General features: G+C 40.0%; 1 protein-coding gene across 7 annotated transcripts in view; it reads right to left on the bottom strand.

Moving 5' to 3' along the window:
* ARID4B (AT-rich interaction domain 4B) overlaps positions 1-18,423 on the bottom strand; it is a 167,318-nt gene that overhangs the window by 18,507 nt on the left and 130,388 nt on the right. For all 7 annotated transcript variants that reach the window (XR_013416007.1, XR_013416006.1, XM_077998447.1 and 4 more), the window contains 2 exons: positions 11,446-11,530; positions 8,596-8,794 (listed from right to left, as the gene is read on the bottom strand). Coding sequence is in view for 5 of the 7 variants with exons in the window: in XM_077998447.1 (XP_077854573.1) it covers positions 8,596-8,794; positions 11,446-11,530 (284 nt within the window). In the remaining 2 variants the exon portion in view is untranslated. The remainder of the gene's footprint in view (positions 1-8,595; positions 8,795-11,445; positions 11,531-18,423) is intronic.

Raw genomic sequence — 18,423 nt, 5'->3', positions numbered from 1 at the left:
TTACCCTCAAACTTCATTGATTGAGAGTTTAATGAGGTACAGAATTCTAGGTTAAAAATTGTTTCCTTCAGAGTTCTGAATCCTTCTGAATGTACTGCTTCTTTGCTTAAGGGGTTATAAACCATAACTTTCATTTGGTTTCTCATTCCTTTGTGGTGATTTTTTCATTCTTGATATTTTATAATTTCATAATGATGTACTATGGTATGACTCTCTGTTAATTTATTAAGTACCTAGTGAGCAATTTCAATGTAAAGATTTGTGTCTGTCAGTTCTGGAATTTTTCTTCTTTTAGTTACTTGCTATTTTTTTTTTTTTTTTTTTTTTTTTTTTTTTTTTGAGACTGAGTCTTGCTCTGTCATCAGGATGGAGTGGAATGAAAATCTCAGCTCACTGCAACCTTCACCTCCCAGGTTCAAGCGATTCCCCTGCCTCAGCCTCCTGAGTAGCTGGGACTACAGGCGCTTGCCATCATACCCAGTTAATTTTTGTATTTTGGTAGGGACAGGGTTTCACCGTGTCGGCCAGGATGGTCTTGATTTCCTGACCTCGTGATCCGCCCGCCTCAGCCTCCCAAAGTGCCAGGATTACAGGCGTGAGCCACTGTGCCTGGCCTCTCTCCTCTATTTTCATACTTACCCCTTCTTAGATTAATACACTATACAACATATCTTTTCTCGAAAATTTCCATCGTTGCTTTTTTTATACTTTCTGAAGATTTCCTCCATTTAAAATTCTTAATGCTCTACTGAAATTTTTTTTTTTTTTTTTTGGAGACAGAGTCTTGCTCTGTTGCCCAGGCTAGAGTGCAATGGCACGATCTCGGTTCATTGCAACCTTCACCTCCAGGGTTCAGGTAATTCTCCTGTCTCCCCAATAGCTGGGACTAGAGGAACATGCCAAGCTAATTTTTGTATATTTAGCAGAGATGGGGTTTCACCATATTGGTCAGGCTGGTCTCAAACTCCTGACCTCAGGTGATCCACCTGCCTCGGCCTCCCAAAGTGCTAGGATTACAGGTGTGAGCCATCATGCCCAGCTCTTCTGAATTTTAATTTAGATTTTTTGTTTTTGTTTTTGTTTCTGAGACAGAGTCTCTCTCTGTTGCCCAGACTGGAGTGCAGCGGTATGGGTTCAAATGATTCTCATGCTTCTGCCTTCTGAGCAGCTGGGATTATAGGCACCAAGCACCACATCCAGTTAATTTTAGTATTTTTAGTAGAGACAGGGTTTCACCATGTTGCTTAGCTGGTCTGGAACTCCTGAGCTCAAGTGATCTGCCTACCTTGGCCTCCCAAAGTGCTGGGCTGGGATTATAGGCCTCAGACATTGTGCCTGGCCTAATTTAGGTTTTTATCTCCAAGTCTTTCTTGTTCTTTTCTTTTTCAATGCATCTTATTCTTTTTTTTTTTTTTCAGACGGAGTTTCACTCTTGTTGCCCAGGCTGGAGTGCTATGGCGTGATCTCGGCTCACCACAACCTCCGCCTCCTGGGTTCAAGCGATCCTCCTGCCTCAGCCTCCCAAGTAGCTGGAACTACAGGCATGCGCCACCATGCCCGGCTGTTTTGTATTTTTAGTAGAGACGGGTTTTCTCCATGTTGGTCAGGCTGGTCTTGAACTCCTGACCTCAGGTGATCTGCCCACCTTGGCCTCCCAAAGTGCTGGGATTACAGGTGTGAGCTACCATGCCCAGCTTATTCTTGTTTTATAGATACTGCAGGTTCTCTGAGTTTAACAAGAGATTATCAAGAATGCCCTATTAAAACTTGCTTGGTGCTACTGTTAGTCAGATTTATTAACTGATAAGCTTTACGTGATTCATCCGGGATCTAGTTTACTCTAGGGGATTTCCACTGCCAGAATGTAGAAGATTATTCTCCAGAGGCATTCAATTTCTCCACAGAACTCCAACTACCACTGTACCTCTAGTTTTATTCCCAACCCATCTCAGGACAAGAGGATAGAATCTTAGCTGTCTGTGTTCTCTACTCGCAAGGGGTATCAAATTTTTATGTATACATATACACACACAAATATGCATTCATATGATGATCATTAATTAATTAGAAATATTTGAAATGTCTTCAATTTGATCTGTGGCCAAAAATAAAATAAAATTCACTGAGGAAAAAAGAAAACATGAAGAGAGCACTTAAAATGTTAAAAGTATGCAAATACTATATTCATTGTTGAACTGTCTAAAAGGAAAAATATGGGAAGTAACCAAAATGTCTTTGTGTTAGAAACTAATTAAATAAATTATGATATATCTATTCAGTAGATGTGGATGTGCTGATTTGGAAAGATTTATAAGTTATACTACTAAGTTGGGGGAAAAAAGTTTGTAATATGTTAATGATCCCATCTGTAAAAAGACTGCACACATGTGAGTGTATATTACACATACAGTATAAATATGTGTATGGCGGGGGTTTGTGGGCATTTTATATATGTGTGTGTCTGTGTGTATCTATATATACTAATATGTCATATATACGGTATAAAAATGCAATTTCTGAAATGATATAAACCTCTAAAAATGGGGGAAAATAGAGAAAAGCAACACAATTTGCAAATCAGAAAGCAGATGAATGAATGAAGGGCACCAAAGAAGGCTAAACCTCATACCAGCAGTGAGGAAAGTCAAGAACCAACCCAGTTTACCATAGAACCCTCAATAATTACTGACTGCCCTAGTGCCTATGAAAATAAAAAAGGGCAGTGGGGAGCCTCATACAAGGAGCACTGGGTGAAGACTGAAAATTACTTAGATGCCTAGATCCCCACCTCATTTCAGGTTGCAAGGTGACTGCCCTTCTAGAGCTTTATTCTCTGAAGATAGTAGGAGAGGGCTCCTAGCCTGGAAGATGCTAACAACTGTTGAAGGCACAGGTACAGATGTAATGCTGAAATTAGGGGGATTCACGAACATATCTAAACACTAAGAATCCCCCCACCCCAATCTCTATTCTTCAACTAGACCCTAGAACACTGGAAACCATTCTCTTACCACCCTCCAGTCAAGAGATTGGAACTATTTTCTCTGGAAGCCAACTAGTCTAAAAGAAAAAGACCTAAAGACTTCATATTATTAATTCCCTAGGAAATGGCCAACCAGATCACCCGATAGTGAAACTCAAGGTCAACTTGTGCCAACCATATGCTTGCAATTTCCAAATCAGTTTAGTCTTTCCTTCATAATCTTAAGACAGCCAGGAAAAAAATCTTAATAGGGAAGAGCTCAAATCAACAAAATAGAAAAAAGCAAATTAGAGGAAATTGACCTAGCCAAAAAAAAAAAAAATTATAAAATCCTTTGAAAGATCAAAATCAGAAAGGTAAGGTATTACGTCCATCTATAAGAACAGAGTGGTACAAAACACACAGAAAATAGAGCTCTTGAAAAATCAAACTAGTTTAATTTAAAAATATTCATTAAAAGGCCAGGCGCAGTGGCTCATGCCTGTAATCCCAGCACTTTGGGAGGCTGAGGCAGGTGGATCACAAGGTCAGGAGTTCAAGACCAGCCTGGCCAAGATGGTGAAACCCCATCTCTACTAAAAATACAAAAAATTAGCTGGGCACGGTGGCAGGCGCCTGTAATCCCAGCTACTCGGGAGGCTGAGGCAGGAGAATCACTTGAACTTGGAAGGTGGGGGTTGCAGCTTGAACTCAGAAGGCGGAGGCTGCAGTGAGCCAAGATCGCACCACTGCACTCCAGCCTAGGCAACACAGTGAGACTCAGTCTCAAAAAAAAAAAAAAATTGAAAACTTAAACATTACAGCAAGAAGTCAACAAAAGGATTAAAAGACAAAGCAGATAAAATTTCAAAGAAATAAGAAAAAGACAAAAAATTTAATAAAAAGCAAGAAATTAAAATGTGAGCATATTAGAGTATATTACAGAAGGTATAATATCAAATAATGGCTGGCCAAAGAAAGATAACAGCCAAGTGCAGTGTCCTGCACCTATAACCCCAGCTACCCAGCTACTTGGGAGGCTGAGGCAGGAGGACTGCTTGAGCCTAGAAGTGTGAGAACAGCCTGGGCTGAACATAGTGAAACACAGTCTCAATTAAAAAAAAAAAAAATTTAGCGGGGCCGGCACGGTGGCTCATGCCTGTAATCCTAGCACTTTGGGAGGCTGAGAGAGGAAGATCGCTTGAGTTCAGAAGTTTGAGACCAGCCTGGGCAATATAGTGACACCTCATCTCAAAAATAATTATTTTTTAAAATAATAATAATGAATAAAAATTAAAAAGGGAGAGAACAGTAAAATGCAGAAGAGGAAATAATCAAGAAAATCATTCAAAAAAAAAACTGCCTAGAACAGAAAGACAGAAGTTGCTAGAATGAAAGAGTCTAGCAAGTAGACACCACAGGGGATGAAAATATACCCACACAAGGCTAAAAAAAGAGAACAGCCAAGTGTGCTATGGATATATCTGTTCTCTTGCTTTGGCCTTGTGTAGATATATTTCAGAGTGAAATTTTTGGACCTGCAAAACAAAAGACTCAGGATTCCTAGCAGGGCATGGTGGCTCATGCCAGTAATCCTGGCACTTTGGGAGGCTGAGGTGAGCTGATCACTTGAGGTCAGCAGTTCGAGACCAGCCTGGCTAAAATGGCGAAACTCCATCTCTACTAAAAATACGAAAGTTAGCCAGGTGTGCTGGCAGGCCCCTGCAATCCCACCTACTAGGGAGGCTGAGGCAGGAGAATCACTAGAACCCAGGAGGCAGAGGTTGCAGTAAGCCGAAATTGTGCCACTACACTCCAGCTTGGGCGACAGAGTGAGACTCCATCTCAAAAAAAGAAAAAAAAAAAGATTCCAGAGAGGGAAAAGCAAAAAATAAAGAATAAAACACGTCACACACAAAGAATCAGGAGTTGGAAGAGCTCTGGACTTCACAAAAGCAACACTGGAAGCAAAAAAACAATTCAACACTGCCAATAAAATACTGAAGGAAAAACTTCCAATCCAGTCAAACTATGAATAGAATAAAGATATTTGCAAAACTGAATACAAATATTTAAATGCAGCCAATCTCTAAAAATTGCTTCTCATGCACTTGTTCTTAAGAAGCTACTACAAAATGTGCTTCACCAAAATGAAAGTATAGGGGTGGGCAGGAACGTGAGATGCCAAAAACAAAGAAATCCAAGAACTACATTAAAGGAGATCCCTAGAATGGGATCTCCCTAGGAAAATAGCTGTGCAACAGACATAGAGGGAAGCCAGTCCAGACTAGAGCAGGCCTATTTCCAAAGAAAGTCATACTGCAGGCTATTATCATTAAGCTACCTGCTGCCACTGTGTAGTCTTTGAATGCCTGAGTGAACCAGACTGGATTTTAAAATCCATAAAATTTATCTTGTTTATAAAATTTATATTTATCTTGTTTCAATGAAATTCCAACTCTCCCTTCCATGTCTTATGTGCCACTACCTAGATCAGCTAATGACATCACTTTATCCAGCAGAAACATTCTGACCTACATGTGAAAAATAGGGGTAAATCACCATAAGCCTAGAATGAGAATATACAGAGTAGTCTGCTACTACGACTGAGCACACTCCCACATAACATCCACTGTGAATGTGTCAGATGTGTCAGATAATTCTTTTTTTTTTTTTTAAGATGGAGTTTTGCTCTTGCTGCCCAGGCTGGAGTGCAATGATGTGATCTTGACTCACTGCAACCTCTGCCTCCCAGGTTCAAGCGCTTCTCCTGCCTTAGCCTCCCAAGAAGCTGGGATTACAGGCACCCACCACCACACCCAGCTAATGTTTTTATTATTTTTTTTTTTTAGTAGAGACGGGGTTTCACCATGTTGGCCAGGCTGGTCTCAAACTCCTGACCTCAGGTAATCTGCCCACCTTGGCCTCCAAAAGTGCTGGGATTACAGGCGTGAGCCACCATGCCCCGCCAAATGTGTCAGATATTCTAACTGTAGTGGACCCCTATGTTTACCAGAACTGGCTCATGACCTGTCCAACTGAATTCTCTAGAGGGGCTTTTGTAAACTCTCAGAGAAAGAAGCTAAATCTGAAATCAGAGTATGGCTTAGAATCTCTATTCAGGTAACATTCTCAGAAAGCCTTCAACTGCGCTTTCTTATAAAACTAGGCTTATGCTTGTTACTCAGTTTTTAAAAAACTAAAAAACAGGCTGGGTGCAGTGGCTCACGCTTGTAATCCTAACACTTCGGAAGGCTGAGGCAGGTGGATTGGATTGCTTGAGTCCAGGAGTTTGAGACAAGCCTGGGCAACATGGTGAAACCCCATCTCTCCAAAAACTACAAAAATTAGCCTGGCATGGTGGCACAGACCTGTAGTTCCAGCTACTTAGGAGGCTGAGGAGGAAAGGTCGCTTGAGCCCAGGAGGTCAAGGCTGCAGTGAGTCATGATAGGACCACTGCACTCCAGCCTGGGCAACAGAGTGAGACTCTGCCTCAAAAACAAAACAAAACAAAACAAAAAAACCACCCTAAAAAAAGGAAGTAAAATAAAAATTACTTAGGAATATAAATACAGATAATTCCATTCTGAAGAAAAGTAAAGCAAGGATTACACAAAAGTCCAGACTATAATTACTTCTGGGAGGAGACATACTACATGTTTAAGTAAATAGTATTTGACAGCTACTGTGGAGACATACTAGTACCCATATTATTACTGTTCTTTAAACTATACATGTATTTTCCATGTACTATTCGCATGTAGGATACATTGGAAAATGTTTTAAAAATCAATTTTAAAATATTGCCCTCATTAGTACAGTGGTGAGTAAACAAATAAAAATATAGTACAGCACTTGGTTTATAAAATAATGAGTTAATATAAACACACATCTACAATAAGAAACAAAACCTAGCTTCTATTACATTCAAAGTATGTAAAAATGAAATATCTTTTAAGTTATAAGAAATGTTACGATATTTTTATGGAGATCCATTCTTTTATCTCATAGATCGGATATGTCCCCTTCCCTGCCAGTCAGATTTAATAAAGCTCCCCTTTAATCCTCATTGCTTTCATTATCTACACTTCATTCTGCCTTAAATACTAAGCAATAATCTCATCATAAAAGAGGTCACGTCAGGTTGGGCGCGGTGGCTCACACCTGTAATACCAGCACTTTGGGAGGCCAAGGCGGGCGGATCACCAGGTCAGGAGATGGAGACCAGCCTGGCTAACATGGTGAAACCCTGTCTCTACTAAAAATACGAAAAATCAGCCAGGCGCGGTGGCCTGTAGTCCCAGCTACTCAGGAGGCTGAGGCAGGAGAATGGCGTGAACCCGGGAGGCGGAGCTTGCAGTGAGCTGAGATCACACCACTGCACTCCAGCCTGGGTGACAGAGCGAGACTCTTTCTCAAAAAAAAAAAAAAAAAAAAAAAAAAGGTCATGTCCAGATGCAGTCACTGCTACCTGTAATGCTAGCACTCTGGGGGGCTAAGACAGGCCAAATGCTTGATGCTTGAGCCTAGGAGCTCAAGACAAGCCTGGTCAACAGGGCGAAAGCCCGTCTCTAGAAACAATATAAATATTAGCCGAGAATGGTGGCATGCACCTGCAACCCTAGCTCCTCGGGAGGCTGAGGTGTGAGGATCTTTAGAGTCTGGGAGGTTGAGGCTGAAGTTAGCCGAGATTGTACCACTGTACTCCAACCTAGGCTACAAAATGAGACCCTGTCTCAAAGAAACAGATCATAATAGTCACAATCAGGACAAACAAAGTTTGGTGTTCTTTACAACACAAACTATGCTTTACACTGCAACAGAAAGGATGGTACAGAAAAGATTAAAAAACTAAAGTAACAATGCTAAAAGTTGAATATTAAATGTTAACCAAAATTTTATGGTGCACTTGGATCTACTAGTAACAAAAAATTCAGGGCCTCAATCAATGGCTGATTTTATTTCAAGTACAGGTTGAACATCAAAAATCCAAAATCTGAAAAGACTCCAAAATCTTACACTTTTTGAGTGCTGACATGATTCTCAAAGGTAATACTCATTGGAGCATTTCAGATTTAGAATTTTCGGATTTGGCTTGTGGAATGCAAATATTCCAAAATCCAAAAAAAATCTGAAATCCAAAACATTTCTGGTCCCAAGAATTTCAGTTAAGAGATATTCAACCTGTAGGCCGGGCATGGTGGCTCACGCCTGTAATCCCAGCACTTTGGGAGGCCGAGGCAGGCGGATCATGAGGTCAGGAGATCAAGATCATCCTGGCTACCACAGTGAAATCCCGTCTCTACTAAAAATACAAAAAATTAGCCGGGCGTGGTGGCGGGCATCTGTAGTACCAGCTACTCGGGAGGCTGAGGCAGGAGAATGGCGTGAACCCGGGAGATGGAGCTTGCAGTGAGCCAAGATCGCACCACTGCACTCCAGCCTGGGTGACAGAGTGAGACTCCATCTCAAAAAAAAAAAAAGAGAGAGATTCAACTTGTAATAAGAGAGCAAACACAATTCTGGTAGAAAAAATAGTAGTTGGTAATGTCACTGAATTACCTTTATAGAATTTGACTCATATAAACTACAATCAAATACCTGCATGCAACAGAACGATTGTTATGTTTACCTTGAAGTCCATTAAGGATCGAAGTAATTTCTATGGATTTAATATGAGCAGTATCAGAGTTTTTGGCATCAGTGAGATCCAGTTTCGATACCATTTCAGGAGATGGATTTGTCTGAAATGGTGGCTTGGATAAGCGCCGAAGTTTACAGTTTTTTGGAGAGTATTTTTCATCTTTGTCTTTTTCTTTGTCTAATTTATTCTAGGTTAAGAAAAAAAATTATGTCATAATTTATCATAAGGCACTTATTAGAAACAATGTTAATATCCACTTTTAACTCACTGTTATAGAATATATTGTTAAATATTTAACATAAAACGAAAGAATATAAGAAGCCCCTCAAAACAGCCAAAGATTTTTAAAGCTACTTAAGAAAATACTACACAGGATGATCAAAAGGTTTTGTATTTATACTTTAATAATAGGACTCAAATTAGCAATCAGATAGGTGATTAGGACTAGCAAACCTACAACTTACTCTTCAGAATTAAAATCACAATACGTTTAAATTAAATACTAACTAAAAAAAGAAACAACTGCAACCTGGTCATTTCAAAATCTCATTATATGTGGGTTGGGAATGACAAAATTCCAAGTACTTTTGTAAAGTCAAGTCAGGAGCAACCTTCCTACCTCAGTGACATATTAATGTTTTGAGAAAAGATGAGAAATTTTCTCAAATTATTTGTTTACAAATAGATGAGCAGAGGCAGATACATTTCCTGGAAACTACTCTTAAAAATTATTTTGATTTTATAGGAAAAATAAGCTCTCTGAAGCTTCAGTTAGCAGTAAACACTATAAATTCTGAGTGAGAGTAATTCTCCTAAGGAGGATACATATCTAGTATCATTCCAGATGCAGAGAAGATAAGTTAATTCCTTACATATAATAGATGCCTAAGGGTAGTGGTTCTCCAAGTGTGGTCTCTGGCCCAGTTATATTAGCATCTCTTGCGAACTTGTTAGAAATGCAAACTCCTTGAAACAACCTCAGATCTACTGAATCACAAATGCCCAGAATGAGGCCAAGCAATCTGAGTTTTAAGTAGTCCTCCAAGTGATTCTGAAATGTGTTCAAGAGTGAGATCCACTGCCTTAGGGATCTGAGATTCATTCTCAGACCACACTGAAAAGACATATATGTAAGTAGACTACCACAGCCAATAAATGATTAGTGTTGTTCCAATTTTCCTGCTATTGCTGGCCTTTTCACCACTTCATAATTTATCCCAAAAGTCATAATCTATCCATGCATGCTGAAGGCAGAAATAGTTTCCCCGAGTTCAAGTTCAAATATGGCTTTCAATGTGTATCAGAGGGCAGCCTCAACAATAGTGGCTCTTAGAGTAAGATGAAATACAGTGATGGGGGGATGTACATTATCAAAATATTACGTAGGAAGCCTTTTCAAAATTCACGTGCCTCTTCCCTCATGACCAGGAGTTTTAATATGCAGGAGGAGAGGCCAAGAACTGAAGAGAGGCAAATACCTAGAAAGAACTCCTTAAGTAATCTATTAGTTTTCCCACCACTATCCTCCACCCTATCTTCCCCACCCTTATCCTCCACCTTACAAATGCTACTCTAAAACTTGCTTTGTGTAAAGATATTGGCATTTTTAGTCTCCCTACCCCCAACAGAACTCTTTCAGTACCTAAAAACAATGCTAAATGCAGCATAATTTTCATACCTTCGTGTAAAGAAGGGAAATGAAAAAGGGGTTGGAGAAGTCTTGAGTTGTAACTACTGGGTTGCTACACCGAAAATTTTAAAACACAGACCCAATTTTATAGTGAAAAAAGAATGACCCCTTTAGGGGGGAAGCTTTCATTATTTGGGACCACTAAAGAAACATTTAGCAGAAAAGTAAATATTAAAAGCATCTCACTTTGAATATGAAGACTGAATTTCAAAATAACTATTAAGCACCTCAACAACATGTACTATTCAAAGTATGTAACAGCCATTAAGAAGATTTTAAAAATTCTAAAACCTAGTCTAACCTAACTTTTAGGAAAATTTAGTCTTAGAATGAATAATTCTATCATACATAAAAGTAACATTAATTTTCCATAGGAGCTCCTAAGTAAATCCCCATGGCATTTGTGTGGTTAATAGGATCCTGTGGGGCTGGGTACGGCAGCTCACGCCTGTAATCCTGGCATTTTGGGAGGCCGAGGCAGGTGGATCACCTAAGGTCAGTAGTTCAAGACCAGCCTGGCCAACATGGTGAAACCCCATCTCTACTAAAAATACAAAAATTAGCCAGGTGTGGTGGTGTATGCCTATAATCCCAGCTAGTCGGGAGGCTGAGGCATGAGAATCGCTTGAACCGGAGGTGAAGGTTGCAGTGAGCCGAGGTTGCACCACTGTACTCCAGCCGGGGCGACAGAGCGAGACTCTTGTCTCAAACAAACAAACAAACAAAATCTTGTGAAAATATTCTAAGCCACTAACTATAATCAGATAAAGATGAAGAGAAAAAGGAGTTGCCAGATAGCCTTTTCTTCCTTGGAATGGTTTACAGCTATAATAATAACCTATGTCTTCAAGCCACACTGCCTTATGGCTCCTGGCTGGGAACCAGAGGGGAAGGAAATGGCAAAAATGGATAAATAAAATGTGGTTGAGTGGCTTTCTATAATGTTGCGACTGAAAAAGTCTCAAAGATCATTCAGTACTGTTTCTAAAATGCTCTCCCTAACCTGACAAAATTAATTATATACAAATCTAGCATTTGAAAAATGTGCTATTTCAATAAAGTGTAACACTAACATGTATTTAATTGAATCATTTGCAGGAAAACTTCTTTTAAAGAGCTAATAGTGTGTAGTAAAACCAAGCACTTACCTTTATTTTCTTCCGATGTTTTATCTTTGGCACATTTTTATCAGCAGGTCTTACTATTTTATCTGCTTTAATCCATTCATCGTATCTAAAATAAAAGGAAATATAAATATGTACAATATACACCACAGAAATAACCTATGCCATATTAAAGAGAAACTCTCATAAAATCATGACATTTGAGAAGGGAAAGAACCTTGGAAATCATCTCAGCTTCCTGGTTTGAAGAGCAAGCTACCAAGGCACAAAGAGAAGGATGTAATAACTTGCCCATGGACATAAAGTTAGCTACTGGCCGAGCCAAGACTACAGAGCATGATCTCACGATTCCTCAACTAGCACTGCTTACTCAGCTACAACAAAGAGAAACTGAATCTCTATAGTAAGTATTAAGATAAATCACCGTATTTTCTACATTTTGTTTTACTTTGTTTTGTTCTTAAGCAGCAGGTAGGCAATTTTTATCTAGACACATCAGAAAGCTAAGGTAATAGCTTCAGTTTTAAATGGCATTGTGTAATAGAAAAGCACTGTATTATGGCCGTGAGCAGTAGTTCATGCCTGTAATCCCAGCACTTTTGGGAGTCCGAGGTGGGCAGATCATGAAGTCAGGAGATTGAGACCATCCTGGCTAACATGGTGAAATCCCGTCTCTACTAAAAATACAAAAAATTAGCCGGTCGTGGTGGTGGGCACCTGTAGTCCCAGCCAATCGGGAGGCTGAGGCAGGAGAATCGCGTGAACCCAGGAGGTGGAACTTGCAGTGAGCAGAGATTGCGCCACTGTACTCCAGCCTGAGCGACAGAGCGAGACTCCATCTCAAAAAAAAAAAAAAAAAAAAAAAAAAGGCACCGTATTGTAATGTACAGATAATGCAAAATCAACTAGAAAAAAAAATGCTTGCTCATAAAATACTAGAAAAACATTACTCTGTAAAGTTTTTCAGTATTCTGAAATGCTTCCTACATGTACAGACAGCTGAGTCAACAGTTGTGATGGCCTCTTCATTCAATGCTGATAGTCTTCGCAATTTCATAGGGTGCAAGCTACTATTAACTGCAATAAAACTGTTTGTTTAAAGCAAAAAAAAAAAAAAAAAAGAATGACAGTTTCTTCATCCTTCATTCATTCAACAAGTATGACAGCTAGAAGAAGTAAACATTAAAAATGAATTGACATTCTCTTCTTGTGTTCAAAGTTACACACATTACTCACAGAAAACAGAAAACTCACTGGTATTTTTAACTCTCGAACATGGACACCTGAAAACGAGCTTTTAAATTAAAATGTCCTCATTGTTAGAGGTATTAAAAGGAAGTAACAAAGTCCCTAAATCAAGAAGTAAACTGACCAATAAATTATATTCTTACTCTAGCATAGGCCTGGAAAGTATCTGTAGCAAACTCCTGGGCGGTTATTCCGCTGGTACAAACTACTGGCTTGTAGCCAGAAAAGCTGAGGATTCATCCCCATGCAAGGGGTTCTGTTTATATGCTGGAAGATGCTGAGGGCCGTAATAAGAATAAGAGGGAATGGAATGAGCTTTAGGACAGACTTAACATAATCCCTGCTTACTAGTTATGTGGTTCTGATCAAAACTCATTCTCAGTCCAAGGCTTAGTTTACTTCTGTATAAAATAAGACTACAATTTAAAAATAAAAAATAATGCTACGTATCATATATGGGTTTTTTTGATAGAAATACATGGTAAGTACAGGTGTAAGTACAAATATATGATAAGTACGTTGAAAAGCTTTAAAGCAAGTGTTCTTCTACTAAACACAATTCTTTTGGTACTTACACCTGGCACTGTAGCATCCATCTATATATTTGCAGCAGTACTTCCACCTTTCCTGTTAATACCAAGAATTGTATAATGCTTAGGAAAGCAATTTACTTCCTTCCAAAATTGGGGGCATGGTGGGAAACGAAAACACCTCCATCCTCTGCAAATTTCAATATGAACTCCTAGAAGTTGCTCTATTAGAATAGCTATGGAAAGAAGTCCAGATAGCAACTTTGTTTTTAAAAGAAAATAAAACAAGCTTTCTAATTTTTTATGAGAGAAACTGAAGTCAGCTCATGATGGCTGCACATAACATTAATGTGGGCTAAACAAAGTTATAATTGGCCGGGCGCAGTGGCTCAAGCCTGTAATCCCAGCACTTTGGGAGGCCGAGACGGGCGGATCACGAGGTCAAGAGATCGAGACTATCCTGGTTAACACAGTGAAACCCCATCTCTACTAAAAAATACAAAAAACTAGCCGGACGTGGTGGCGGCGCCTGTAGTCCCAGCTACTCGGGAGGCTGAGGCAGGAGAATGGTGTAAACCCGGGAGACGGAGCTTGCAGTGAGCTGAGATCCGGCCACTGCACTCCAGCCTGGGCGACAGAGCGAGACTCCATCTCAAAAAAAAAAACAACAACAAAGTTCTAATCATGTTTTACCTTTCTTAACCAAAGGCTATCTGTTCTGTAGCGAGTTTTATACCAGACATTTTTTACTATCAATAAAAAAACTGACTCAATTCAACCTGGATTTTGTTATCAATTATATTTTGAAGTAGGATAAAACAGTAGTTTTCAATTTAAGAATGCATACATGATATTGTACATTTGTATATTTTACCTGCCTCACCCAACACATCAAACAAGGAAAAACAGTTACTGCCTCATGGGTAAGGCATTACACTGTGATAAAGGAAGATTCCTTTATTACTCAGAGATAATGTATGTTGTTTAAATTCTCCTAAGAACAAGGTGGCAAGAATATATACATAAATAATAAAATAATGGATGCTTGGAATGGTACAGGCTGGGGCCCATTGCCTAAGCTCCATAAATCCTACATAGTAATCATGTTCTCTTCTACTCAATTATAAAAAAAAGGATGGGCCGGGCGCGGTGGCTCACGCCTGTAATCCCAGCACTTTGGGAGGCCGAGGCGGGCGGATCACAAGGTCAGGAGATCGAGACCACGGTGAAACCCCGGGCGCGGTTGTGGGCGCCTGTAGTCCCAGCTACTCGGGAGGCTGAGGCAGGAGAATGGCGTGAACCCAGGAGGCAGAGCTTGCAGTGAGCCGAGATCGCGCCACTGCACTCCAGCCTGGGCGACAGAGCGAGACTCCGTCTCAAAAAAAAAAAAAAAAAAAAAAGGATGGTACAAGAGGACTGGATGTCAGAAAAATGTTGAGTAGTGACTTTAGGTGTCAAACGTGTGTTGGAGCAGGCAGGACACACACAAAAAAATAAATTATTAAATTAGATGAAATTAACTACATACAGAGTTCTAATAAAGAGTATGGCCTTACTATTCTGGAAAAATTTTGTTTTACAATTCTCAAGGGGCTGGGCGCAGTGGCTCATGCCTGTAATCCCAACACTTTGGAAGGCTGAGGTGGGCAGATTACCTGAGGTCAGGAGTTCGAGATCAGCCTGGCCAACATGGTGAAACCCCGTCTCTACAAAAACACAAAAATTAGCCAGGCATGATGGCGCACTCCTGTAATCCTAGCTACTCAGGAGGCTGAGGCTGGATAATTGCTTGAACCCGGGAGGTGGGGGTTGCAGTGAGCTGAGATCGTGCCATTGCACTACAGCCCGGGTGAGAGAGCAAGACTCCATCACAAGAAACAAAACAAAAAAATTCTCATGGAATATTCTGTATAGTTTTAAGAAATTCCTTGAAAACTTACTATAGAGTAATAATGTAATCTAACAGCAAACATAATGTATAATAATATATTTATAGCTCTAACTTACAGATATATAAGTATTAGCTAAAATTATGACTCTTCTGTTATTTGACTTCTTTCTATTCTACTTTCTCAGTGCTTTTATTTGTTTATTCAGGTATTCCCTTGTTTAGACACTAAGCTTTTGCATTTTTTTTTTACCTGGCCAGTTATGCTCTTTGTATAAAATACAGTTACACAGTATTGTTACTGTCATCAAAACTAATAACTTTTAGAACTAGAGTATATCTTAAAAATTTATCAGGGACTTTATTTCACAAGTTAAGAAATTCCAACAATGAAAGTGAATTAGAGTGCTTGCCAAAAAGCACCCCTGTGGAGAATTAGAGAAGAGAAGGAAATGGACTGTCCGTTAAAAGATTCTAACACGAAAATAACAGTAGGGGGCATTCCAGGCCCTATTCAGACTAAGCTTCATGAAGAGTGGGAAACCAGTGACATAAAGAGGAAGAAAAGGTGAAAATAACATGTGAGAATTTTGGTTGAGGAAGCTTTTTCAAATTACAAATGTCCTTACCAAATACAAGCTGAGACTACTGACACAAACATATTGGCAGACAAGAATTTCAAAACCTAATGAGATTTTAAATAGCATTTTAGTTGTCTGACAGATGTTACAAGAAATACAAAAATGGTCAAAAGATTAAATAACTATAATGGATCATTGTTTTTAAAAATAAGAAATGTTCCTTCTGTATATGTAATTACCCATTAGATATTACCTAAGTGTTCCTTCCATTTTCTCTACAGGATGTTTTCAAAGAATAGGGAACACACACACACACACACACACACAAATTCATGTGGGGAGGCTGGGCATGGTGGCTCACACCTGTAATTCCAGAACTATGGGAGGCCCAGACAGGCAGATCACCTGAGGCCAGGAGTTCGAGACCAGCCTGGCCAACGTGGTGAAACTCCGTCTCTAACAAAAAGATAAAAATTAGGCCCGGTGCAGTGGCTCATGCCTGTAATCCCAGCACTTTGACAGGCAGTGGTGGGAAGATCATGAGGCCAGGAGTTCGAGACCAGCCTGGCCAACATGGTGAAACCATATCTCTACTAAAAATACAAAAATCAGCCAGCCGTGGTAGCAGGCGCCCGTAGTCCCAGCTACTTGGGACGCTGAGGCAGGAGAATAGCTCGAACCCGAGAGGCGGAGGTTGCAGTGTGCTGAGATCACGTGCGCTATGGCACTCTAGCCTGGGTGGCAGAGTAAGACTCATCTCAAAAAATAAAAAAAAATTCATGTGGGGAAAAACTCTACATGAAAACCCCACATTTCCTACAGACATTACAATTATTTAAGAAAGAACTAAACTGGCATAATTACTGGTGCCAATTAATTTACAAAAGTAATATTAGTGTGTAAGATTTCTCATTCCTTACCAAGGAAGCACAGGCTTGAAAGAAGAAAGCTTACTTCAGAACTACAACAAAAAGTTTACAGTTAATCCTTTCTTCTTTATAAATTTAGACTTTTAAAAATACAGTATATGTAGTATATATTAAAAAGAGACAACACCAAATTTACCTTAGACATAATAGATAATAGTCAATGCAGGCCGGGCGCAGTGGCTCAAGCCTGTAATTCCAGCACTTTGGGAGGCCGAGACAGGCGGATCACGAGGTCAGGAGATCGAGACCATCCTGGCTAACACGGTGAAACCCCGTCTCTACTAAAAAATACAAAAAACTAGCCGGGCGAGGTGGCGGGCGCCTGTAGTCCCAGCTACTCGGGAGGCTGAGGCAGGAGAATGGTCTAAACCCGGGAGGCGGAGCTTGCAGTGAGCTGAGATCCGGCCACTGCACCCCAGCCTGGGCGACAGAGCAAGACTCTGTCTCAAAAAAAAAAAAAAAAAATAGTCAATGCAAATAGAAAATAGGAAATTTTATCTCAAGTTCACATATCCTGAATTTCATAAAAAATTAAAATAGGCCAGACCCAGTGGCTCATGCCTGTAATCCTAGCACTTTGGGAGGCCGAGGAGGGCAGATCACAAGATCAGGAGTTCAAGACCAGCCTGGCCAACATAGTGAAACCCCATCTCTAAGAAAAATACAAAAAAAAAAATTAGCCGGATATGGTGGCAGGCACCTGTAATCCCAGCTACTTGGGAGGCTGAGGCAGCAGAATCACTTGAACCTGGGAGGCAGAGGTGGCAGTGAGCTAAGATCACACCACTGCACTCCAGCCTGGGTGACACAGTAAGGCTCTAGCTCAAATAAAATAAAATAAATAACCGTAAAGGAAGTGGCAAAGAGTGAAACTGCAGCTAAGATATAGAAGGCCATAAAATATTTCTCAACTTCTCCTTGGGGTACCATGTCAAGTAAGATATCTATTCATCCCTGAAAGTACCTTCTTAAGGAATATGAGAATCTTTTTTTTTTTTCTTCTTCTTCTTCATATAGCGTCTCCATTGCCCAGGCTGGAGTGCAGTAGAGCCATCCTGGCTCACTGCAGCCTTGACCTACCAGTATCAATTGTCCCACTTCAGACTCCTGAATAGTTGGGACTCCAGGCATGCACCACCACACCTGGATAATTTTTTTGTATTTTGTAGAAAAAGGGTGTCACTATGTTTCTCAGGCTGGTCTCAAACTCCTGGGCTCTAGTGATTCACCCACCTTGGCCTCCCAAAGTGCTGGGATTATAGGTGTGAGCCACCGTGTCTGACAGAATACAATAATCTTAGTAAGTAAGTTAAATACAAACCTTTTGGTTTGAAAATGCTTCCAGACCAGCCTGGCCAACACGGCGAAACCTCACCTCTACTAAAAATACAAAAATCAGCTGGGCATGGTGGCGCATGCCTGTAATCCCAGGTCCTAGGGAGGCTGAGGCAGGAGAATCACTTCAACCCAGAAGGCAGAGGTTGCAGTGAGCCAAGATTGCACTACTGCACTATAGCCTGGGCAACAGAGCGAGACTCTGTCCCAAAAACATACGTAAAATAAAATAAAATACATTGTCTTGCAATTTTAGATTCAAGTAATGCAGTTTTCTGAAAATGAGAAAATTGAGGTAGACTGGGTTGTATTTTTTATATATATATATATAATATAAACATATATATACAGTCCAGGATAGTTTATCTATCCTGGCTTTAACTGGTCTTAACCTTTAGGAATTACGATTACAAGATCATAATTGGCCTTTTCACAACAGGAAATAAATTAATTTTGCAGGGCACAAGGGAAAGAGCATTACTAAAAAGCTT

Source organism: Macaca mulatta, chromosome 1, assembly GCF_049350105.2.
Source record: "Macaca mulatta isolate MMU2019108-1 chromosome 1, T2T-MMU8v2.0, whole genome shotgun sequence".
In the NCBI taxonomy this organism is placed as follows: Eukaryota; Metazoa; Chordata; class Mammalia; order Primates; family Cercopithecidae; genus Macaca; species Macaca mulatta.
This window is presented reverse-complemented; position numbering and strand designations above follow the sequence as displayed.